Source organism: Bactrocera neohumeralis, chromosome 6 (assembly GCF_024586455.1).
Source record: "Bactrocera neohumeralis isolate Rockhampton chromosome 6, APGP_CSIRO_Bneo_wtdbg2-racon-allhic-juicebox.fasta_v2, whole genome shotgun sequence".
Lineage (NCBI taxonomy): Eukaryota > Metazoa > Arthropoda > Insecta > Diptera > Tephritidae > Bactrocera > Bactrocera neohumeralis.
The window spans coordinates 69,699,414-69,726,853 of record NC_065923.1 but is presented as its reverse complement, the minus strand read 5'-3'; the positions used below and the strand labels follow the sequence as shown (position 1 = coordinate 69,726,853).

Genomic DNA, 27,440 nt, shown 5'->3' with positions numbered 1-27,440 from the left:
CTGGCTGCCAGTTGGCGCTATAAAAGAAATGCAGGCAACGTGCCTGGCCAGTGCTTAGGTGACCCTCGCGCAGCGATGTCATGTAGTTTAACAGTCGCTAAGTGATTTCGCGGGAAGCTGGCTACCAGCTGGCGCTATAAAAGAAACGCAGGCAATGTGCCTGGCCAGAGCTTAGGTGACCCTCGCGCAGCGATGTCATGTAGTTTAACAGTCGCTAGGTGATTTTGCGGGAAACTGGCTGCCAGCTGGCGCTATAAAATAAAAGCAGGCACCGTGCCTGGTCAGTGCTTAGGTGCCTTTCGCGCAGCGATGTGATGTAGTTTAACAGTCGCTAGGTGATTTCGCGGGAATCTGGCTGCCAGCTGTCGCTATAAAAGAAACGCAGGCACCGTGCCTGGCCAGTGCTTAGGTGCCCCTTCGCGCAGCGATGTCATGTAGTTTAACAGTCGCTAGGTGATTTCGCGGGAAGCTGACTACAAGCTAGCGCTATATAAAAGAAACGCAGGCAACGTGCCTGGCCAGAGCTTAGGTGACCCTCGCGCCGCGATGTGATGTAGTTTAACAGTCCCTAGGTGATTTCGCGGGAAGCTGGCTACCAGCTGGCGCTTTAAAATAAAAGCAGGCACCGTGCCTGGTCAGTGCTTAGGTGCCTTTCGCGCAGCGATGTCATGTAGTTTAACAGTCGTTAGGTGATTTCGCGGGAATCTGGCTGCCAGCTGGCGCTTTAAAATAAAAGCAGGCACCGTGCCTGGTCAGTGCTTAGGTGCCTTTCGCGCAGCGATGTCATGTAGTTTAACAGTCGCTAGGTGATTTCGCGGGAAGCTGACTACAAGCTAGCGCTATAAAAGAAACGCAGGCAACGTGCCTGGCCAGAGCTTAGGTGACCCTCGCGCCGCGATGTGATGTAGTTTAACAGTCCCAAGGTGATTTCGCGGGAAGCTGGCTACCAGCTGGCGCTTTAAAATAAAAGCAGGCACCGTGCCTGGTCAGTGCTTAGGTGACCTCGCGCCGCGATGTGATGTAGTTTAACAGTCCCTAGGTGATTTCGCGGGAAGCTGGCTACCAGCTGGCGCTATAAAAGAAACGCAGGCAATGTGCCTGGCCAGAGCTTAGGTGACCCTCGCGCAGCGATGTGATGTAGTTTAACAGTCGCTAAGTGATTTCGCGGGAAGCTGGCTACCAGCTGGCGCTATAAAAGAAATGCAGGCACCGTGCCTGGCCAGAGCTTAGGTGACCCTCGCGCAGCGATGTGATGTAGTTTAACAGTCCCTAGGTGATTTCGCGGGAAGCTGGCTACCAGCTGGCGCTTTAAAATAAAAGCAGGCACCGTGCCTGGTCAGTGCTTAGGTGACCTCGCGCCGCGATGTGATGTAGTTTAACAGTCGCTAAGTGATTTCGCGGGAATCTGGCTGTCAGCTGACGCTATGAAAGAAACGCAGGCACCGTGCCTGGCCAGTGCTTAGATGCCCCTCGCGCCGCGATATGATATGATTTAAAAGAAATGCGATGACTTTACAGAAAGCACTTTTTATCTATCATCTAAAATTTACTCGTTCATTTTTGACATGCCGTTTACTGCATTATAGCACTGAATCTTTGTATGCATATGATATCAGGTGAATGATTGTATTTACTTTTGTATTCTCTATTTCAATACACTGAATTTAATAAATATTTATAGTTAGCTATTACATGTCATATTAGTGTTGCCTTTAATAATTCAGGATTTGGGAACAAAAATAAATAATAATCATTGCAAATCGCTTTATTGTTTTTCAAAACAATTTTTCATTAAAATCTATATACTTTTGCATGTATTTGAATCAATTGTCGAAACTATTTTTGCCACGCTGATTGGGGTTATCTCCAAAACATGCGTCCTGAACCCACCAATGCCTCTTCGGGTTGTGAAAAAACCTTGACCAATTTGTTTTGAGAATTTCACAAATTGTGTGGGATCCAATGTGAACAAATTATATCTACGTTCTAATGCCTACAGCTGTCTCAATCAACAGATAGGTTACATGCCGGTCTTGCAATATCGGTTTTCGTCTTACAGTGATCTTCAACCTCGTTTGGGATAGTGATATATGATAAATTGGTCATAGTTGAAGTTTCATCGTCAAAAATATAGTATGTTATTGCTGTGTCGAAAATTCTAAAAAATAACCGCTTTGAAATGTTCGCGTTTTAATTCCATTTTTTGGCCGAGTTGACTATTTTGAGTTACTGTAAACAACACAAATAGCACTGGTATGCCAAAATGTTCTGAATATATGACACACAAAATTTCAAACTTTACAATAAAGTTGGAAATTGCCATATTGAAACACTAAGGTGGCCAAATCCCGAAATATAAAAGGCAACCTACATATGTCCCATTACAGAAATTTTTTTTATACAAATATTTTTAATATTTTTTTATGGCTATTAACGGCGTATTAAATCAGTAAAAGAGTAACTAAAACCTAACTTTTTATATTGTGTGCCAGATATCCGTTATTTAACGCCAGTGAAGACGAATAGCTCATAATGTGCATGTTAATCGCATCAATCAAACTGAGCCATCGATAGGGTTAAATTTTAATTCATGCTTATATCCTTCCAACTTCTTATTAATATTCCTGTGCTCTCTCTGGCGTTCATCCACCATGTTTGCTAACAACAAATATCAGAAGTTTGTGTGTACAAATACATATACTTTTTTTTAAGCTTTGCAACTCATCTGCGACACACCTTTACAAGGCTGTTAATTTGTTTTCTATGTGACTATTAATAATAAGCATTGTGAGTATACATATGTATGTATGTATGTATGTAGGTATTTTTGTTTTTTATAAGCCAACATATATTTTTATTTGAGTGCTTTAGCAGCCCTACTAAAGCTCTCAAATAAAAATATAAACACATTTATAGATGTTTATTCCATTTGTGGCACATTTTGGTGTCCTTTTTGTAGATACGGGCTGTTATAATAACCTTAATGGTTGCCACACTTTTATTGCTCTGCAATATAATATATATGTATATTTACTTTATACTTCACACACAACTAGTGAGCAACAGTTGATTTTCGCTTGGAAATTAACTGCGTGCTAATAAATCATATAAATCATGATTTTTAGACAATAGTAATCGTCTATATCTATATATATAGATATATCAACACTTTGCTGTTGTTGTATATTATTTTCCATTAGTACTATAGTATTTGTTGCATTGCTTGCGAAGTTGAGCTTATCAGTCGGTAATTCGAGGCAGTAAAATAAGGCTCACTCATACTCTAATGACTTTTACTATTTAATGTGTCTGTCACGTTTCAATAGTTTAGGGAAATATGCAAAAGTTGTGTATTATTTATAACCATTCACAGGGTAATTTCAAGCTGTCATAGTGATTTCTATATTGACAATTGTTTGTTCACGTACTTCAATGTACTGATATGACTTATTAGCCAGATGGTATCTCTGTAAAATCTTTCTATTAGCCATAAAGTTTTTCAGTGTGACATAAATTTTAGCTGCTACATAAATGACGTCCAAGATTTTCATATCGATATCTCAAAAACTGAGTGACTAGTTCGAACATGCATATACAGACGAACAGACGGACATGGTTATATATATATACAATACTCTGTGCGGTCTCCGACGTTTCCTTTTTATTGTTATAAAACACCTAAAAGTACCCTGTTCAGGGTATAAAAAGCCTTCTGGGAGGCATGCGAGTACGAAAAAAATCCAAGTACACCTCAAAAATATTATACCTATTCCTGAAATTGTAAAAAAAAAAATATTTAAAACTTTTTCGACCGACTGCTTTAAATTTGTTTTTGTGTGCTTTGTATCAAAAAACTTATTTTTCTCAGTACCAGACTTATGCAAGCGGGACCTTATGTACAATTTCAGTTTTCACTGATCTTATACTCCTTAGTCGCTTCTATTTAACTTTATTCGAAAAATCTGTTATCGTTCTTATATTAACCCTAAAATACTTAACCTTCTCTGAACTAGTTACTCTTTACCACAATCTCTTTCAAAATTTACTCGCATCGACTTAAGGGGCGTACTGTTAACCATTATAAAGCAAAATGAGTCATCACTGACACAAAGTGTATTCGCATGTCATGACGTTTAAAATATTGTTGGTACTGTTGCCAGTAGAGCAATAAATCAATATTGATACGGTATATTGATAAGAGAGGCATATCTAGGAATAATTGCAATCGAAGCTGTCACTTTTAATGAACTTTCACGAGAGTGCATTAATGAAAATAATACGTTATTACACAGCTGACATAGCTTCAAATGCTTGCAATCAACTATCCAGTAATTAAGTTCAAATATGGCATTACAAAAAGTAATGCGAAAATACTAATAGATTTGCCTTGATAAGCCTGCAGTGTTAGCCAACCAATGTAAAATAATATTTGTTATCAGTTAGCAGTATTATTGTAATATAGTGCAATAGACATGCATGTAATTTAGTTCCATATAGTATGGTATTTACTTAGCTCTTTTCATGTAAGTAGTTAAACTGCTTGAATAGTCTCGTATTGTTGTATAACGAGCAATAAACGTTAAAACTATTATGCAAGCTTAAAGTATGATAGTAAATTAAAGTTATATAGTAGGTATAAATAAATTTATTATATGGACAAATGCTTTCGAGCAGTTAAATTATATTTAATAGGAGAGCTTCAGAGATGTAAAAATAATGTAGAATAGTTTACCTTTCTGCAAACAAAATATTTTGTTTTTTAAATAATTTGATAAAAAAATAAATAATTTTATAAACAAAATTTAGCGCTTCTCTATCAGGGGAAAACTAATGCATTTTCAGGCACTTAGTGGACTCAATTGCCTCACAGCCCTATTATGTAAGGCCAACTGCTGTTGCCATTCGTTATATTTAGCTATCATTCTTTTCAGTCGATAAGATTAAATAATTTGTACAACTGCTTAGCAAGAGTATATTACTAACCTATAAAAGTAGATATAAGTATAATAGTGTTTTTGGAACTTAGTTGAATACAATTTTTAGATCAAGAGAGCCCCTTACTTCTTTTTAACTATATTTCACGATCTGCCTTATAGCACTTTCACAAAGCTAAATCAATTTAGTACATTAAGCTTATAATTGAGAAAACAGTTATTGCGTTTCACATAGCCGGCTACTCGATTAACGTTAGGTTCAGTTAATGTTCAACGGTTATACTTTCTTGTCTTCTTCCTTCTCTATTTTTTTTAATGATTAAAATTCATGCCCGTGTTCTTGGAATGATTAAAATTGATTAGCTGATTGTTATTTTATCAATGTACTTAACCAAATTTTCAGCCCGGACAACAAACCGCTGAGTTATACGTAAACACCATATTTACAGCCTGGACAAAAACCTGCTGACTTTCATTCAATTTCCATTCCAAATCAATTTTTATTCAATTAAAAATTGATGTAGTAAAATAAAACTTTTGATAAATCGATCTAAATTTTCACTTTATTTGAGCAAATGTTGGTTAATTGAACAATTAACTCCTGTGCGAAAAGTCTATTACCAATGCCTCTTGATTATAACCACTTAGGAAGTCAGAAAAAAAAAACATTTTTTAGTAAAACTTCATGAAAAAGCACTTTATAATAACTAAATATCAATTATACTATATACATGTATAGTAGTCATATATATTTATAGTGAAGTATATATTTGCTTTATTGTACTTTAATCATCGGTGATTTCTTTTGAAAAAAAAAGATTTTGTAGATGATCCCTGCTCCTGATGTTCATTTAAAATACCTCCGAAAAAAGTTGTCTGACTGTAAGAAAGATTTTTCTGCTTAAAATTATCTTAAACACAAAATCCCAGAAAAATGTATTATTTCAATAAATAAATACAGATAAAGATCGACGGGCTAGCAAAAAAAGTGGTTTTTGTAAAATGGTCGCTACCTAAACCAAAGTGCCTTTTGGGATAAAATTTACCCCTAAGAGTGTCTTAAAAAATCAAAAATACCATTAGAAGGAATATAATACTAAGAAGGTCGACAGAAAATTTCCCGTTCCTCCGTTTCTAAGGAATTTTTTTCACCCACACTGAACAGCGTTTCGAGAAAAAAATTCTAATTTTTAAAAATACTCATATCTCTGAAACTATTTGCCGTATCAACTTCAATTTTTCTGAGAATATTTTCAAATATATGTACCTATAATCCATTTTTTCAGTATCATTGTTATAACCCCTTCAAGGAGTCATATTAAAGAGTGTCTAAATATTAAACATAAATATGCAGTCAGTTTGAACGAGGTTATATATCATCTATACACAAACAAATTCCCGTACATGAAGCGCTGACATGTACGATATGCATATTATTATACTTGTAGATAGTATGTGACCGCCATAAGCGTCATTTATGCATATGTTTGGCATGTGCTTTCCTACTGTGTAATCAAGTGTTTTGTACAACCAGGTAACCATATATGTATGTACATGCAATATGTGTATATCTAAGGTTTATCCGTATAAGCATTAGTGCTCCATATTTTGACGATGTTTACATTTAACATAGTTGCTTTTTCAGACTTCCAGTTGCACAAGTATACACATTTATGCATGTATGTGCGGGTGCTGCCATAGTGTGTTGTCTGTGTTGCCACATAATTCATCTTTCTATTCGTTTCTGAAAAGTCAGTGAATGCGTCGTATATGTATGGGTTCTTATATATCTACGTATGTTCATTTAGTTGCTTGCAGGAATGCATTTAAGCCGCCTTTTGTATATCGCTGCCTTTAAGGGAATTTCTGTTGAAACGAATTCCTGGTATTACAAATTTCTAATTCCTGCTTTCTATTGCATTCCGGAGCTGTGTATACTCTCTCTTAGAAAAATCTGAATTTCAGATAAAAATTGTGTGGCTTTATGTATGAATGCAAAACAGGGATATAACTTTGTGTTTACATAAGCATACATATACTTCATTGTGTATGCATATTGCAAATTTGAATATGTGTTAATGTGTGTTAACATACTTTTCGCAATATGAATGTGAAAATTTTGGCTAGATTTCGGAGAAATCGGCGAAAATGTTAGTTTTGATTTTGCGAATATTTCTTTTTTGTATTATTATCTTATATACATACTGATGAATTTGGAGCTCAAAGTAGTATATAAATAAGTATATACACAACTTGGAACAAAATAATGTAGATAGCATGCTTGCTCATATATATTGGCTGAAAAATTATAATAACCGTACTTAGATTTTACTAATATGGTTTCAGGATAACATTTTTTTACTTTTTAGGGCTTTCCAATATACAAATGTTTGAAATGTAAAAATTTCGCTGAGGGATATATTTTAAGATATTTTATATTTTACAAGAATTCATGATTCTGATTTAAAAAAAAAATTCCCTAGCAATGATATTTCTACATTTATATTTCATTATATTTATTTTTTCAATTTTAACCTATAAATTAACATATTTTACTTTTTGATATACGAATGTTTGAATTAAAAAAATCCTCCTAAGGGATATTTTTAGGAAATTTTGTACTCTGCAAAAATATGGGATTATGTTTGCTCACCGAAACCTTTTATAATTTTAAAAAAATTTTCCTTGCAGGGATATTTTTTTGCTTGAATATGGGTTAGTTCAAAAAACTTGCCTTTAAATATAAATATAAAAATAAGCTTTAAGTTTACAAGAATTTGCGATTTTGATTGCTCACCGACACCTTTTATATTTTTAAACAATTTTTACTTGCAGGGAAAGTTTTTTCTGTATTTAGGTTAATTTTAATCCATAAATTAGTAGCTTTGTTCAGATAAAGTAAATGATATAAATATTTATACAAGAGGGTATTTTAATTTCGATAAGTTGTTTGTAAAATTCAAAAATACGTCAGATATCCCATAAAGAATATACAACTATAAATGATCAGGGTGATGTGCTAAGTCGATTTAGCTGTCCATCCGTCTGTTCGTCTGTCCGTCCGTCTGACTACTATAACAAATAGCTTGTATGGAAGACGTTTCTTCTCCGAAAAAATTGTTTAGATCGAGTCACTAAAGCATATTGCTACTATACAAACTGACCGATCAAAGTTCTTGTAAAGCATCGTTTGTATTTATAAAAGGTTGTTATATCTAACTTTTCTAACGCTTTTAAATGTTACTTTAACTAATTAATTTCTAATTATTTTATTACATAATCCATTATGCAATGCATTTTCTAATTTCCCCCACAAGTTACTTTGCAAAACCTTACTATGGCTTCAACTAATTACTATATGTAGTAGTTTTTGCTGACTATGCTCTATATTCAGACAAGAAATATGTCTATGTATTTGTTTAAAGTTGTGTGCCACATTTAGTTCACTTTCACCTACTTCCAGTCACACAACTACTACACAAAAACCCAATTTTTTTAGTTGCTTTCTTTACTTGCTTTTGTGTTTGCGTTTGTCCTCGAAATCCCTCTTAACTTTCGCCATAAATCCAAGTTAAACAGTCAGCCGCCTGTCGCCTGTAGCCGTCGTCTATGTGTCGCGCGCCAACTAAGGCTCTATTTACACCACTTGACATCGCCCAACCAGCGGCGAGAGGCTTACGAGATCCGCGCGTGTGTGTAGACACTAATAAATTTTGCTTGGCTGGCGTCGTTTGTTTTTATTGTAGTTGCATATATTTGCAGATTATCCACTTGTGTCCGATGCATGCTTAATTCAATGCTCCTTCTACAATCCCTCGCTTATATGTGATATACTATGCAGGTTTAGTGCAATTTATGCAAGTTAAGGCGGTTGCATTCAAATGTGCTGCCGCTGAGTGATTTGCACATATACATACATATGTATGCATGCGCGTTATATTTCTCATTTGACTGGCTGCAGCTTTGCGCTGGCTCCAGCTTCCTTTCTTCATTTGTGGGCCGTTTTTTTGCTTATTTGTTTTTTGCTTGTCGCTGCTTTGTTTCAAATGAACACTTATTGTGGCGTCACAGTGCCACAAAAGTAAACAATAAAGCAGGAAGTAAAGTGTTGAGCAATCGTTTAAAAAGTGTGCGTGTTAAGTGCTGGCGTTGCTACAAAAATAATACTAATAATAACAGCAACAGGAATCTTTTGCGTTTGAAACATTCATGAGTTTGCATAAAAGAAAGTTATCGCTTTAAATTTGAAAGTCTTTGGTCAAGTGCTGCTCTGCCCACCCATAAGGTTACATCCAGTGTGTAACTAAAAAAAAAATGTTTTTCGTATTTTGATAGCTTATATCTTTAAAAATAATCATGAGCAATCAGAATCGCATATTCTTCTAAAGCATAAAATTTCCCCAAAAATATCCCTTAGGGAAATTTTTTTAATTCAAACTTTCGTATACTGAAAAGTTCCAAAAAGTGAAAAGTGTTAATTTATGCGTTAAAATTTACCTATATACATGTATACAGAGAAAAGATATACCTGCAAAGACAAATTGTTTAGAAATGTAAAAGGTGTCCGTGCGCAATCATAATTACAGATTTTTGTAGAGCACAAAATGTCCTACAAAATATACTTAAAGGGAACTTTTTTCAAATAACATCAGGCAAAAAATATCACAGCAAAGAAAATTTGTTAATAATAAAATAAATTGTTAATAATAAAAGATTTCGGTGAGCAATCAGAATTGCGGATTCTTATAGAGGATACAATTTCCTACACAATAAACTATATTAATTCTTAATGAGTATTTCAGATATTTTTTTAACGACAGCCTTCAAAAGTGTAGTCGCTCAGTTAAATCAGCTCAGTCAGTTCATCTGTAAAGGAATTTTTCTCATAACTACATATCTCAAATTGGCTATAGTGATTATCTCTATGGATACTGAGAAGAGCAAGGCTGTTTTATACGTTTTCGCTAGTCTCATTCTGCAAGTACGTCTTCAGCATGTGGAGAGGCTTTCACTTTCATGATATTGATTTTTGATACCGGTAGAATTGCACGGATCCTCAGATATCGATGCACAGTTGGGTATAACTTTTTGTTTCAAGTTTCTTAATTGAACATTTAATAAACTTAACGTAAAACTCCCCTTTCGTACGCCCCTGTTGTCTACTCTCAAGATTTTAAAACAATTTTGTTTTAATGCCCAAAAATCGCTCATTTTTATATTGCCACACTACCTCTTAAATCACATTTCTGCATTTTCCACATTTGTGGTGCAATAAATTAGCTTGTGACATAGTCATTATCAACTCAAGCTTGAGCTTTTATTAGCAAAGTTATATGTATATACAAATATATTTCATGTTTTGCTCTGGCATTAGCACCCTGTTTCTGATTTCCTCTTTTTTTCACTTCACTTCCACTACCACTTTGGGGCTATACAAAAGAAAAGTTTATTAAAAAATTTGAACTTGTTTTCTGTTGTATGCCGGAAAATTGTCAAGGACATGCGGCTCAACGAAGCGTGCGAAAATGCATAATTACATATGCATGTATAGGTATGTGTGTGTGAGTGCACAGGCATGCTGTTGAGTATTCTTGCATACATACTCGTATCGCTATTGTAGAGTAATGAGACTCCTGCGCATACTTAGCGCAAATATGTGGATGCTACAATCGACTACATGCTTACATACATACATACATACATACATAGGGCATAAATTTAGTAAATGTAGTGAGTGCATAGTTCCTTTGTCTTTGCCGTTGGTGGGAAGAATTCCTTTGCGTTAACTAAGTGGCGCATGGGGAAACATCATAGCAGGCATATTTGCCCTTCATTGTGTCATAGTAATTACAGCTTTTACACATTGTTTTCTGCTTGTAGAATGATATGCCTACATGTAAATACGATTTAAAAGTAATTAAGATATTTGAAAAGGTGAACAGCACAAACTGCGCTCATTAGTTAATTTGAGAAAATTTCATTTGGCAGGTGCACTTAGCAAAGCTTAATAAACTATCAAACGTACTTACTTCAAGTATTAAAGAATTATGCAATCTATTTTCTCGATATTTTCTCAACGTCTGGTTAGCAACCAACTATCAGTTAAGCTCTGGTTAAAAAAATAGTTCTTAGCCAAAGAAGTGTTCTTAGTTTAGTTAACCAGAACTTAACTGAATGATTGCTGTTAACCAGGCATGAGAGTCACCTCAGCACTCTCCAGTTACGGTCCTTCCTTTACTTATATAGAACCAGCCGGCAGCCAGCTTACCGGAAGTCACTTAGTGACCTAAGCACTGTCAAGGAAGACTGGACTGGCCAGAAAAAACAGTCCTTAAAAAATGGAAGCTACCATTAATCACTATTCTAATATTAGACTTTATAGTGTATAACTTATCAGTCAGCAATGCATTCTTTCGACGAAAAGAAAAAGTTTAGTAAGGGAAGAGAATACTACCTCCATATATACCGTTGAGTTAAATTTGACAAGATACAATGATCTTGACATCTCTCTTTCTATCCGTATATCAAACTCAGCCGGCAACTTCCCAGCGGAAGTACTAAGTATAGAGAAGGTCTGCGGAGTTGTATTGAATAATTACGGGAGGATATAGAAAGCAAACATTCACACGGATAGCCATACGGCATTGCTGGTTTTGATGACGCCAAGGATTAAATCCAACACAGACAACAACTGCAGGATAGCTTTAAGCTCACTGGTATGTCAACTACATTTGTTCTTAATTTGGACTACCGATCACAGGAACTTTTCGAAATAGATAATATGTATAATCGAGTTGGCAACGCTTAGGAGCTTCTTTAGGCGAATCCGTGGAGTCAGTACCATGTCCGCTGGAAACGATTAAGAGGTAGCTTTATATGCATTTTGAACAATTAACTCAGGGCAGATGTAACTTAATAACCAGTAGCTAGATAACTAGATAAAATGAGAGACTAGAAAAGACAGACGGATTCAGATCATCACGCTGATCAGGGTCTCTGACGTTTCCTTCGTTTTTGACGTGCTACACCCCATTCAGGGTATAAATATTGTTTTCTACGATATTATCGACATTCACAGAAATGACTATCAATGGAAGTATTTATAGTCAATTTCGTGAAATGGTCTTTCTAATACATAGAACATATTAGCTATCTCTATAACTGCCTTGCTATAATATGCTAGCACGTTGAAGCATTTTTAGCTAAAGCTTGGCTATATAAACGTGCTGTTGTAGCGTAGAGGGCGTGTATGCGGCCAACACACAGAGAGTCGAACTGTGGTTGTGGAACGCCCTGCTGAATTGAATTGAATTTTAATACACTACTAGGTTTATTTTAAACCGATTTGCCCCATGATACATACAATTATATAGCATTTGGGTGTGTATGTGTGTGCCTGCTGCAGCTCGTGTACAGGAAACTCATTGGATAAGTGGCTTAGTGGTGATGGCACAGACAGATATACAACGCCAGACAGTTAGTTATATACGTAGGCGGTTGGGGGCGGGCGGAAATGTGCAAGTGGTCTACAAAATGGTGTGGCAAAATGCATTTTTCTACAATTTTCTTTTTTTTTTGCATACAAGCAACGCGCCGTTATTCTGTAAGGTGGTGTTTGTGCGTTTTTGTTTTGCATTTTGCATTTTGCCGACTGCCCGACGCTCTTAGCGCTGGTTTTACATGCCAACCGACATTTGTTTGGTAGTCAATCTGTCGACCGTGTGCTGTTTGCTGGTGTGCGTTGCTTGGCTGGCGCGCTGCAGGACTGCAGTGCGATGGCGGTGTGTGTGTGTGGCGCACAGTGTCAGCGTTGGTAAACAATAAATGCGCGTGGCATGACTACATATTTACACGTACATTCACACACATATGTATATGCATGTATATATAAATAAATAATTTAATAGACATTTAGCGCAGGACCGCAATCGTGTCAGGCGTGTCGTGACGCGGTGTAGGATCATGCAATTACATGACACTAAACAACACACACACATACATATTCGTGTACAAGCACAGTTTTAGGCTTGTAGCTATGTGTGGACTGCGAGTGAAAGTGCAATTAAACTCAAATGGCATTTGCAATTAAGTTGAGAGTGAAATTTGTGTGCGTGAAAAGTGGGTCAACAGGGCGTATGAGTGTTATGATTATTTAATAAAGTTCAGCTTACATTTCTTTGGCGTATATTTTCCTATTTATTTTTCAAGCGTTGCACGCAAATTAAAGAAATTATGTGGCGCGGTTGGTGAAAATGTTGGCTAGCATTGCTGTATTGGTAAATAATATAGGAAAGAAAATTATGCTAAGAAATCAGCTTGGCATACGGTTGTATGCGCTGGCAGGCGCCTTTCAAGCGCTCATTAATGGTCAGCAGTAAGTGAATTTTACATAATAGACATGCTTGGTTTTTTGTATTTTTATTGGCCCTGACCCATATTGCAGCACAAAAAGTCGAGTAATTGCCTTTCAGCGTCAGTTAAAGTCAGTTGCTTATGCGCTGCCTCTTTGCACAAGCATTGCTGGCATTAATGCCACTAATATTTATATTTTATAAATATGTGTGTAATTAAATTATCAAGAATTCAATAATTGGCGCTCGAGCTGCAAATTTCATAACTTATTGCTTTTATCTGCACATTCTTCATAGATAAGTTGGTCATGCACTCAACATGAAGTGATACTTTTAAATACTTAAGAATTTTTAGTTTAATACACAGTCAATAATTTACAATTAGATTATATTATATGAATATATGTTAATATAAATAATAAAATGCTGCAATGCTACAATTTCCAAACATACTGTGTTGATCAGACTATGATAGCCTATAGCTGTCATACAAATTGTCCAAATAAAGTCAGTTATTGTATGGAAAACTTTTTAGTTTTACAAGATATCTTCATGAAACTTGATATTAATTATAACTCAAAACAGCGCTTTTATTTTCGAAAAAATGGATCAGATCGAACCACTATAACACATAGCTGCCATACAAATTGAACGTCGAAACTCAAATTCTTGTATAGAAAACTATTTTATTTGACGAGATATTTTCACAAAATTTGGCACAGATTATTATCCAAAGCAACGCTATAGTCTGTGAATAAATTGTACAGATCGAACCACTTTAACACATACCTGCCATACAAATTGATCGATCATAATCGAGTGCTAGTATGGAAATATGTTTTATTTGTCAGTATATCTTCATGAAATTCGACATAGATTATCACCCAAAGCAATGCTACAAATTCCAAAGAAATTATTCAGATCGGATTATTATAGCATATAGCTGCCAAGCAAATCAGAGATGAGTATCAAGTTATAGATCTTCAAATAAGACATACTACGATTTTCACTTCAATATTGATTTTGTTTTTTAATAATTTTTATCAAAAAAACTATATTTTCAACATACTGGCTACCGAAAATATTTTTTATATACCCATATACTCAATAATTGTATTAATTCTCAATAACCCACAACTGCGCACAGTTTTAGTATTTGTCATGTGTAACAAATAATAACAAACTCCTTCATAATTGCTCATGTAATTGTTGTCCAGACATATATTCAGTATTAGATATCACATTTTTTATCTCAAGTATGTAGGAAATGTTCCACTGTGCAACTAATACAATCTAAGATAAACAATTAATTTCCACGACACAGTTTATGGTGTATGCTATCTATTAAGTGTATGTGTGTATATGTTCGTATGTAATGCCTATCAAAGCGTTTATTGATCAAAATAAAAAATTCAAATTACAAATTTTAATTTGCTTTATCAGCAGGTAAATAAATGCTAGTGGTCAATTCGTAACTTTAATTACAGCAATAAAGGAATACAGTACTCATGCACGAGTTAAGTTTTACATTAAGTAAAAATGAGTCAAAAGAATATATTTTGAGCGCCGAAATGTGTGCTCTTTATTTATACTTCTATTTATACTAACTAGTATGTTTACTTATTACTAGTTTATAGTTTGTTTAAATACAGATAATATTATTTGTTTAGGTTTGTTTATTGTATTCAAACTCAAGGTTGTTTTGATGTTTGTTACAATTATAAAGAATACGTTCCTTAACTCACGCATGAGTCACAAGTAATAAAACGCCGAAAACAAAATAACAACAAACTGTAAATTATCAGAAAATATTTGGCAATAAATATGTCATGACTACTAACGGGTTTTTACGCTACTTGGCACTCGAGCTTTATGATTGATTATCTTGCTATTTTTAGGGCCTTATTATAATGATTTGGTGTGAAAATATTCGTTTAGCAAGAAGGCTAAATGTAGAAATTTAATTTTTCATTGATTTGTGAGCACATATTTTGACTATTAAATTTTAAATTTTTGTTTGCTTTTTTTGATATTTACGTTTGAAATTTGATTATTTTAAATCAATTTTTTTTTCTTTTTTTTGACTCAATGAAAAAAAAATATTATAAATCGGGAGGTTTATAGTTTCTTAGAAAATCTCTTGCTCTACAAAAATGGTCTCGAAAGGTGTCAAAGCAGCTATTTTTCAAAGTACAAAGCGAAAAAAATCGTTTTTCGACCCACCCTAATATATAATATATTATAATAATTAAATATATAATAAATATTATATTAGTTTAAATAAATATTTATTGCGTATATCTACAATACTATTTTTTTCTCTTTTCAGATTTAAAATTGAGAGTTTAGCTGTATAACGTTGTGAAGAAGGTACATTTAAAATTCAAAATAAAAAATTTATTATTATTTATAAAAATGACCGAATTACAGCATTATTTTTTTTTTTGCTTTTTCAAGACACTTAAGCTCAAAAATAATTAGGACCAATGTAAATAAATTGCACAATCATAAAACGTAATCGACTGATCTTCAAACTAACCAAAATATAACGTAAATATATCCAAAATTGTATGTAAATAATAAAAATTAAATAATATTAAATACAAACTTTGTAAATTAAAGACGAAAAAACGATAGTTCTATGTAATATAATAATTTAAATATATAACACATAAAAGTTTAATATAAAAAAAATTTTATTTTATTAAAACCAAATAAATTAAATATATAATGAAAATATAATAATTAAAAAAAATATTAAAGTGAAAATTTACAAAACAGGCGCAAACGGCTGGCGAAAATTAAAAATTTTAAATAAAAAAAATAAAAATTTCTATTAAAATAAAAACATTGCTATATCAACTTTTATTAAAGCACAAAATCATTAAATTGAAAACTGATTATAATCATTACGATTTCTTATACATATATAAATGACAAAAACTTTAACAATTTAATATTTATTAAAAGTAAAAAAAAAAAAAATTAAATAATATAACAGTAAAATGTTTGTTTAAACAAAGTAAACAAAGCAAACAAATTAAACATAATTTAATATTATATATAAAATAATAATTATTAATTATAACCATAACCAATGAGTTAAATAATACCACGGCGTCCAACGCAGGCAAATACAGACACATACACTACACTGCAAAAACATTCGTTACACACAAACACCAACAACATATTATCAAATAACCGCTTAAAATAAAATACACACATAGAAATGTTCAAAAAAGGCGAAAAGATGGCGTTAGCGAAATCATTAAAAATGTTCCTCACCATATTCGTGGCGACCACCTGCATCTACATGGTGCTGTATCAGTATCATCTGTCGCGAGAGCCAATAACGCAGCCAAAATATATTAAGGTGAGTGAGTAGCCTACGCTATTAATAAAGTTATTATTATATTGTCTTGTTTAATAAAATTTGTTAGTAAAGAGTGACAATACATTTATACTTTATGATTAAATTAAATTTCATAAACATATTTATTTGAAATATATTTACATGCAATATAGTCACTTATACTATCCAAAATAGCTAATAAGTTTTAAAAAAGCGTTCGAGTTCATGCAATGTCAAAGACAACTTTAGTACAGACTTATCTATTATTTTTCTCAAAGTGATATTGTATAAATTTCCAATACAATGGGAAAGAATAAACTTAAATAATTGTTTGGAATCAACTCAATTTGGGCGAATTTCGAAATTTTCTTTGTATATGATAGAGTTGAAAATTGACTTGGGATTTCTCACTCTCAAAATTTACACTAGTTTTGCAGTCATTTTGCGACTGTGATGTTAAAGGCTGTTTCTTGCTAATTTTGGGTTGCTAGAATCGAAAATGATAGTATAAATTTCCTAACACGTAGGGTTTTTTATATTTTAGTCAAAAGGTTTAGGGGTCAAACCACCAACATTTACTAAAATGATAAAAATAGCTCACCACATTCAGCTATATCTATGAACTCAAATTCGTAATCAGGACACCTCAAATATCCCAGATACCTTTTAGTACATCAGTCACAAATTTTTCCTTAAGATTTGGTGAGTAGTGTTATTGAAAAGTATATGTACTCGTATAGGGGATAGCTCTTCTTTTGAATAAATTGAAGTTGGTTTTCTCGAACGTTGTCCATGATAGCTTTTCCAGTATTGAGCGGAAAAGACAAGTTAAGGGGTTATATGTACATATGTATATACTTTCAAAACAGAAAAAGTTCACTTTCCTGCGATTTTTTTTTAAGGAATCATCTTATTTCATAAATAAACAAAGGAATGCACATTTACAGATTTCAATGTACTTCCATAATCGATGATTAATTTAAAAAAAATTGGATTTCCTACATACCGTAGACGAACTCTAGGAGGACGTCCGAGAAAAGGTGTTTGGCGGTGAGCATATTACAATAGATAGATTTTCACAATGGATATAGTAATGAACTAGGCAAAATTTTTCTAAATTTTCTATTTCGACAAAATGGCGGATCCACAAAAAAACGTTAGCTGCCCAAAAAAAATTGTTTTTCTTAAAAAAATAGTCAAATATGAAATAAGAGAGAATAGATTAAAGGTGACTAAGGCTTGAGTGTCCTATTTGAATATTTTGCTCAAAAATTTCAAAAAACGAAATTATATCATATTTCCAAATATACACATATGTACATATCTCTCTCCAGAAATATCAATATGATTTGTAGGTTACTGGGGGGTCTGAAATCAATATCCATCTAACATCGAGAAATAAGTTTTGAAGAAGAATAATTGTGTTAGTTTCATTAATAATAAAAACTAATATTTCAAAATTAAAAAAAATATATATATACATATGTCAATTATACATACTTTTTTCTTTTTTCATTAATATTTGTAAACAATATTAAAAATTTTTTACAACAAAATAATTTTATATGATATCTAAAAGTTTTACAAAATATTTAAAAAAATATATATTTTTACACAAAATTGAAAAATTTTTAAAAAATTGTTTTAAGAAAAACTAAACATTTTTATTTTCTATAAAATATTTAAAGTTTCTTAAAAATATTTGACAAAAATTTTCATGCAAAAATTCAAATTTTTTTTAAAAATATTAAAAAAAAATAATTTCATACTAAATTTTAAATTTTTTAAAAATATTTTACAAATTAAATTAAAATTTAGTTTAATTTTTGTTTTTAAATCATACTTTTCATTTACAAAATATTTTAGAAAAAAAACATTTCAAAAAATTTAAAATTTTTATTTTTATAATTTTTTTTTAAAAATTTTACATATTAAATTAAAATTTAAATTTAATTTTAAAAAATTTTTTAAAAAACTCATTTTTTTTTTTTATTTATTTTTTACAAAATATTTGAAAAAAAAAAAATTCATTTTTTTTTAAATAAAAAAAAAAATAATTTCATAAATTTAAAATTTTTTAAATTTTTCAAAAAATATATCTTTATTTTTCATAAATTTAAAAATTTTTTATTTTTAAATTTTTCAAAATATATCTTTATTTTTATAATTTTTTTATAAAAATAAAAATTTTTACAAAATATGTGACAAAACAATTTTTATGCAAAATTTAAATTTTTTTCAAAAAATAATTTTACACTAAATTTAAATTTTAAAAAATACTTACAACAAAATCATGGTTTTTTTATTTAACAATAAACATTTTTATATTTAGAAACTTTTACAAAATGTTTAACAACACAATCCAAGCAAACAATTTATAGTGCAATTAAATACAATAAAATAGTTAAAACTATAACATAATGTATGACAAGCACACATGTGTAATAGATATTTATCTTATAACCAGACACGCGTGTTCAGTTCTACTATCAATTCTAAGTGATTTTTCTGCGCACCGGATGCGAATGTTTATTTACCCAGTGTACTGCACCAAATCTATTGAATCAGTAGTGAAAATGTTCAGTTATTTAGTATAGTAATTTAGCAGGTTACATATTTGCACCTGGATTTGATTTATGTATACTACAACTATAGACAAAACAGGTTTAATAAATGTGAGTTTCTATTTATTCTAGTATTACTTGCGAAATTTTTGTTTTCTAAACCAAATAGACACGTTACCTATGTATATTAAATAACTTTTGCATTATCAGCGTACCCTTTAACCCTGTGATACAGCACCGGTTGTTCAATTTCCAAAAACCATGAAGAATCATCAATTCTTATTAAAAGAATTTCATACAACCAATAATAACATTTTCATGCTCATCCCTATGCATCCTTTTACTTTCTCCTTATCTTGACAGCTTCTACTCCCACTTTTTACCCTTCTTACCCCCTACACTCTACCTCTCTACTATTCGCCCACAACTTCATCACTACACTTACAGTCATTTCTTCCATTTGAATTTGTTTCGATTCTTTTTATTGCAGAATAAGGATATTTCAGCCGATGCGGATGTCGCTGCTATCGCACGCAAATATAACTCATATTTGTGGTCACCAATGTCGCTATTTAGTGCGCGACAACCGCAACAGCAACAGCAAGTGCAAACACCAGAAGCACAAACACCACTATCAATCAGCGAGAGGCAATCAAATGCAACGACGAGTGACTCGGCAACAACAACACACGCGGCAAAGGAACGAAAATCAGCAGCGTTAACAGTTAGAGCAGCCGCACAACCGTTATCATCACCATTACAAGCCACAACACAGCATAATATTTCCACATCAAACTCATCTTCATCATTCGTATCAGTCACACCCACATCCACAACCACACACACACTGTCAACAAGCGTAGTGTCAGCACGTTTGTTGAACGACTCGCTCGGCAGCGCGCGTCAGCAGTTTATTGCGCAAAATGTTGCAGCGGTTGACAGTTTGAGAAAGCGCTCAACATCACTTGCTACTTTGAATAGCACAACAAATGCGAGAACAACAACAAAAACGACAACAATTCGTACAATAGCCACAACGCGTGCGGTTGCAAATGCTGCAAATTCAACGCTGCCGAATGCGCGCATTGTGACGCGTCCAGCTGTCGGCACAACTGCCAATGACACAAAAGCGCTACCCGTAAATATTCTTTTGTTTTTTTTTTTGTTCTTTTTTTTGTGTTGTCTTGCTTTAACATGCCCTAACTCGCTCGTTAAATGTCTGCACTGCTCACTTATTATTGGGAACTGTTTTGATATTTGGCTTGCGCGCATGCAAAACACTTTATTTGCTTAGAAGTGTGTGTTTATGTTCTTAGTTTTATGCCGCATGTCGCTTGCTTGCATATTTTGCGCTTGCAGTATTTGTTTTGCTAAGTTGCTAATTGATTTATATACACGCATTCACCTATAGTTTGTACTTGGTAAAGAGTTGTCTTACGCTAGTAGTTTAGTTAGTTAGTTTTTTTAGACATAAGCTTATTGTTGCATGCAATTAACACATATCTACATGTATAAACTCTCATATATGACTTTGAAATTGAATTACAATATGTTACGTATACGCACTGTATGTGTGTAAGACTCACGCATTTAAAGCTGCTCTATATATTATATAAATTTTTTTCTCCAAAGATATTTTAATTTTATTTATTGAAACCTTTTTTTTAATTTTAAATCATTTTAGTGCCATTTTTTTTTAAGTTAACAGCTTTATTTTTAAAGTTCAAAGCTGTCATACAAACTAACCGCTTCAAATTTAGTTTTGTATGGTAAACTCTTTTATTTAGTAAATAATTCTTAAAAAAATTTGGCATAGAATATTGTGCAAGATATTACTTTAATATATGAAGAAATTATTGAGATCGGGCTACAACAGCATATAGCTGCCTTGCAAACTGACCAATCAAAATCAAGCCCTTGTATGGAAAACTTTTTTACTTGAAAATGTTGTTTAAAATTTGTCACATGAATACTATTGTCAAAGACAATGCTATATACATATGTATAAATTATTCAGAAAAACAAAAGTTATTCAGATTACAATATAATATATAAATCTGGCATACAAACTAACCAATCAAACAACCATATTAATTCCTTGTACGGAAAACTTTTTTTTTTTGAAAAGATATCTACCTAAAATTTTACATGAATTATTTTGAAAGGTAATTCTACACTCCACAGACAAATTGTACAGACCGGATCACGCTAGCGTATAGCTAAAAATCTTTTTAAATACTTTTTTGCTATTAAAACTGTAACTGTCAAGAGTATTATAGCTTCAATGCAGCCCAAGTAAATATTTGTTCTTCTTTTAATATAAAATTTAAGAATTTTAAATTACAAAAAAATATTTTAGATGCCTCACCAGCTAGCTCAAAATTCACAGAAAAACATATTTGACCACATGCAAGAGATATTATGCATAAAAATTGCGCCCATTTCAAAAAATTAGGTCAAGAATAGCATGCTGTTTATGTTGCTTAGAAAAATTCTGTGCCAATTCTTCTACGGCACAGGCCTTTATACGCTATTTACTAAAGTATAAAATTGCTGACGAATGTCACTGTCATAATTTACTAAACCTTAACACATAAAGCAACTAATGAAAGCGCAAATTGAGGAATTGAGAGCAGAAAATCCGAAATCCGAAAAGCTTTGCATGCATTGGGGTAACCATAACTACGCAGCGAGTTACCAGAATAGACAAAAGCATTTTGCAGCTGCATTCAAATGCAGTGCAGTGTTCAGTGTATGCAAACAGAGGTGCATGTGTGCGTCGACTTTGATTGCCGACTACGAAATGAACTGTGGCAGGCAGTTAAGCGAAAGAGTGATTTACATTTGTACGAGTAATTTCCAATTTGCATGCGCCTAATTTGAAAATTGCTTGTATGCCATTGCACATTGAGTATGTGCATGCATACATATGTATATAATGTGTGTATATGTCCAAATAAGCGCAGCGCTGACAAAGAATTGCATGCAAAGCACAAATCGTTTATTGAATTAGCATAACACAAGTAATAATAATAATTATAATATTAGTAATAATTGGGGAAAAAAGTAAATACTATTGAAAATGGCAATGTGATTTGCTGACATGTTCGATTTTCCTACATTTGGTTTCTTTTGTTGCAATACATTTGGCTAATAACAAATTTGTGCTAACAAAACGAAAAAAAATAAGTGATTAGCATTTTTCAATTCAAACATCAAATTGGCATAATACTAAGTACTAGTTAATTAGCGGCTCGCCTTGACTTTAAACGAGCAATAGAGAGCCCTAAACGTCTACTAAATTCTAATAAAACTTTTTTATGTGTTCAAACAAAGTTTTATCCGGATGTCTTTCAGAGGGCGACGAGCTGTAAGAAAGACTTGTTAATGCTGGTCAGTGAATGGTTTCGAACTCTATATAATGCTTGCCAACCCTCTTACTATCTTAACAAATTATACAATTGAAAATAATTTGAATTTCTCGTAAATAACGTGATCGTTGTTACATTAGACACTATTTTCCACAAGAACTTTCTGACATAGCTCGATAAGCAGGCGTCGGTGGATAAAATAGTCTACATAAGTCTTTCATGTAACGTTAAAAGAGGGTGGATTTGTCAGGCGCGAACCACCAGCTACACTTTAACATATACATGGATGGAACCAAAATGGCTGATGAAGTGGGCGCCGGGATCGATTGTGCGGAGCTAGATCACATGCCACCCCTGACCGCCAAAAAAACTACATCTTGACGTACTTTAATACAAATCTTTCTCATCGTCTTCAAAATACGCTCTTGAGCCATATAAGCATTAAGCATGCAATGCTTAAGCCAATTTTCCATACACTTATTATAAGCTTCTGTCCGGATGATCTTCATTGCGTACAGCAATTTTTGTTTTTTCGATTTCAGCTCAGTTTTGGAGCGTCATTCGATAGATTGTTGAGCAATTTCGATGTCGCATTCATAAACCCACGTCTTATCACCAGTAATTTGGAATTTGATGCATGTAGGGTTCTTAGATACGTTGTTCAGCAGCTCTTTTGCGACCTATACTCGATGTCGGTTTTGCAAAAGATTCAGTATTTTGAAATGAGTCTAGCCTGAACACTTTTAACAACCAAATGTCTACAGTCGATACATAAGAGTACACTCCATACGAGTTGAGATCCTCTGCTATCTCTTTGAACCCAACACGACGATTTTCAAGCACACGGTGTCTTGAACTATTTGCAATTTTAATTTTATAATGTTTTTGTCATTAAGATAGCTTGATGGACGACTCGGTTGAGTTAGATTTTCGATGACTTCACGGTCTTTACTGATAGCTTGTGCCACTTAAATACTTGTGTTTGTGTATACTCCCCAATTCAGGATACTTCTACATCATTTCAACGATTCCTTAACCGTGATTATATTGTAAATACAAATTCGTTGTTAACCTCTTTTATGGTAAAAATTGCAAACATATGTATGTATATGTACTTATTGACATATCTAGAACTAACTTCTTCCTTACTGGCGTAGACACGGCTTACGTGAATATAGCCGAAAGGACACAACAGATATAGTTTCACATGAACATAAAAAATTTGGTAACAAACTTAGAACCATTTTTTATGGCTTTCGGTTTGCACACGCAGTTTATATGCACTTATCCGATTCAAAATTGATATTAATGTTTTGGAAACATTTTTTATCAATTCGCTTTATATGGATACTGATCGTGGTTGGAACATGAACAAAGCCAAAATGCTCCAAATGCCAAACTACTTTCTTTGGGTCATTATTTTATACAAATATTGAGAGTAATGAAGCTATTGACCTATATAGATGTATCTGCATTACTTTCTGCTCTTATGAAAGCAGCAACTTTCCAGTGACTCTTGAAATTCAATTCTGTATACAAAGACTAATTTATATAGTCAATAGGAAGAGCTCTAAAATCTTGCAAATCCAAGAAATATTATTATTAGACTATATTTAATTTCTTTCTCATTTCGATTTTCGTTAACAATTTTTAAAATAAATTTTCTTTACTTTTGATATATAAAATAAAGCTTTTCTTTTTGCTAACGAACTTTTTGCAAATGCACTTTCTTTAGAAATAACTTTCCTTATTTGCGGCCTACGCTTGCTTAGCCTCCCAACTAATTTGCATAAAACTCAATCAAAATTTGCACACAACTTATACAACTGACTAACGCGGCAATCTACTAACGAGCCTAACAGCCTGTTGGCAGCGCTGTATATTTATATATATACACATATATATATATATATTTATTTATATATATTTATTTATATATATTTATATTTATAATCACATCTACACAAACGACTTACTAGCATATCTATAAATATCCACCGTACATACATATATGGGTATTTTTCAATGAATATGAAATATGAAAAGCACTTAAATAACTTTTTATTTGACTTTTTTCCCATTTTTACATTCCAACAGCCACCACTGTACATTATTACACCGACTTACCGGCGCGCCGAGCAATTGGCGGAATTGACACGACTCGGCTACACGCTGAAGCATGTGGTGAATTTGCTGTGGCTCGTGATTGAGGATGCGAATCAAACGTCGCCGCTGGTGATACACACACTTAATCGCATTGGTGTGCCTTATGAGTACTTTTTGGGTGAGTCTTACATCGTTCATGTATACTATAGTCAAGCTATTGCAGATACATATGTATATGGTTGCTATGTGCAATTGCTGCAGTGTGAGCAGTTGTGCACACAATCTATATGCTTGTGCTTGTTTGCGTAGTGTCTTCTTCAATTATTTGTATGCCTTTTCTTTTGGTTGCACTTGAATTCCTTGTGGCAACATTATCATGGTCACAAGACCAACTAACTGTGCGCGGTGTCAACGCTGCTGTTATTACGCCAAACGCCTTGCTAGTGGCATACTTTCAGTATCTCCATTAGGAGTTCCTTTCATCATTAGCTTTTGCTTCTTTATTTCTCCCTTACTCACTCTCACTTTACGTTATTGCGCACAATTTCATTACTCACAATTTTATTGCTTTCATCGCTGCCTTTTTAATAATTTTTGACCATTTTTTCTTTTATGTATTTGTTCTACTTAACGCAGCACCCATGCCGGATGAGTATAAAAATACGAAAAAGGCTAAACCACGTGGTGTTTCAAATCGAAATCGCGGTCTGGATTATATACGCGCTAATGCGACCAGTGGCGTCTTCTACTTCGCGGATGATGACAACACTTATGACATCTCGATTTTTGAGCAGGTATGTGGCGAAAGGTTGGAGTTTTAAAAAGTTTACTTGAGTAAACATTGATATATCTCGAAACTTGGTATGTGGGTTCCTTAGCACAAAAATAAATTACGAGTTCGCATATGGGCGTAATCAGACCACTGCCACGCCATTAACCGAAAATATATAAAGTGCTTAAGAGAATGAATCATTTTGAGGATTTTCTCCTCGAAAACCGGTGATTTGGGACACATTTTTATTTTTCTAAATTTCTGTGTAAATCCAAATTTATATTTTCTTCAATAAAAATATGCCCTATGCGATTCTGCAGATTTCTGCATTTTTAAATTTCCTCTACGACCAATAGTTTAGAAGTTATAAGCATTTATGTATTCGCTTGTATGCGGCGGCTGCTTGCTGCATGCTCCTGGTTGCCTGGTAGAAATCTGAGATTTTGGCACCAAATTGAATGCAATTTTTCTGCAGCGGCGGCGGGATGCGCTACAAATTTGCGTGCATACGCAAAGGGGCAAAATCAGGAACACGGATGCCGGCATATACATTGCATACGCAAAGGGGCGAAATGGGGATCACGGATGCGGCCATTTGCAATGCCCGGAAACAGGAAAATGCCCGTTACCGGAAATGGAATAACGGTACCCCACTTCCGGTATGGGACCCCAACCGGAAGCGACAAACAGGAAACGGAAGTGGCCGACCGGATATGGGTGTTTCAAACCGGAAATAAATTGTCCACTGTATAACTTCCGGTAGAGACTCAAACCGGAAGTTGTATACCGTTATCCGCCGTACGGCCGTGAAGACCCGTTTCCGGTCCACCACTTCCGGAAATGGGTTTGGACCGGAAGTGAAATGCCGTCAATGTACTTCCGGCCGGCTACTTCCGTTTCCTGTTTGTCACTTCCGGTTGTGGTCTCATACCGGAAGTGGGGTACCGTTATTCCATTTCCGGTAAAGGACCTTTTCCTGTTTCCGCACATTGCAAATGGCCGCATCCGTGATCCCCATTTCGCCCCTTTGCGTATGCAATGTATATGCCGGCATCCGTGTTCCTCATTTTGCCCCTTTGCGTATGCACGCAAATTTGTGTGCATTCGCCGCCGCTGCAGAAAAATTGCATTCAATTTGGTATCAAAATCTCAGATTTCTACCAGGCGACCAGAAGCATGCAGCAAGCAACCGCCGAATACATGCGAATACAAAATGCTTATAACTTCTAAACTATTGGTCGTAGAGAAAATTTAAAAATGCAGAAATCTGCAGAATCGCATGGGGCATATTTTTATTAAAGAAAATATAAATTTGGATTTACACAGAAATTTAGAAAAATAAAAATGTGTCCCAAATCACCGGTTTTCGAGGAGAAAATCCTCAAAATTATTATTTCTCCTAAGTGAAGGTGTTGAAATGGGATGTGGGTGGAGGATCGACTATCTCTCTATTTATTCCGAGTCCAAAACTTTTAAATTCGAACATTTTGTCCACAAAGGATTAGTTTCATATGATTTACAGTTGGTTGCAAGTTACTCAGTAAAATTTTGCCTAAGCTCATATTACAAAATATTTACTGATCACTAGCTTGTCTCTTGACTATACTCGTATAAAATCCTTTATCAATCTCATCAACTCTCCCACAGATGCGCTACACGCAAAAGGTTTCAATGTGGCCCGTCGGCTTGGTCACAAAGTTTGGCGTGAGTACGCCCATCATACGCGATGGCAAGATAACAGGTTTCTACGATGGTTGGATAGGTGGACGTAAGTTCCCCGTCGATATGGCCGGCTTTGCGGTGAGCGTGAAATTTTTACATGAACGACCCAATGCGAAAATGCCCTTCAAAGCGGGCTATGAGGAGGATGGCTTCCTGAAGAGTTTAGCGCCACTGAATCTCACGGATATCGAGCTGTTGGCCTCCAATTGCACAGAGGTATAGTCATACTTGTATTGTGTTTGTTATACGAGTATTTTATAAATTA

The 27,440-nt window shown here is 33.7% G+C and overlaps 1 protein-coding gene across 16 annotated transcripts in view; it reads left to right on the top strand.

Moving 5' to 3' along the window:
* The window catches only part of LOC126761638 (galactosylgalactosylxylosylprotein 3-beta-glucuronosyltransferase P), a 70,465-nt gene that overhangs the window by 36,084 nt on the left and 6,941 nt on the right, over positions 1-27,440 (top strand). For 15 of the 16 annotated variants that reach the window (XM_050477987.1, XM_050477983.1, XM_050477982.1 and 12 more), the window contains 6 exons: positions 15,615-15,655; positions 15,743-16,661; positions 19,695-20,342; positions 24,673-24,859; positions 25,318-25,475; positions 27,101-27,391. In XM_050477987.1, the coding sequence (XP_050333944.1) occupies positions 16,518-16,661; positions 19,695-20,342; positions 24,673-24,859; positions 25,318-25,475; positions 27,101-27,391 (1,428 nt within the window). In that variant the 5' untranslated portion in view covers positions 15,615-15,655; positions 15,743-16,517. Of the gene's footprint in view, positions 1-15,614; positions 15,656-15,742; positions 16,662-19,694; positions 20,343-24,672; positions 24,860-25,317; positions 25,476-27,100; positions 27,392-27,440 lie in introns of those variants that run through there. The other variant, XM_050477989.1, reaches the window with a different exon arrangement.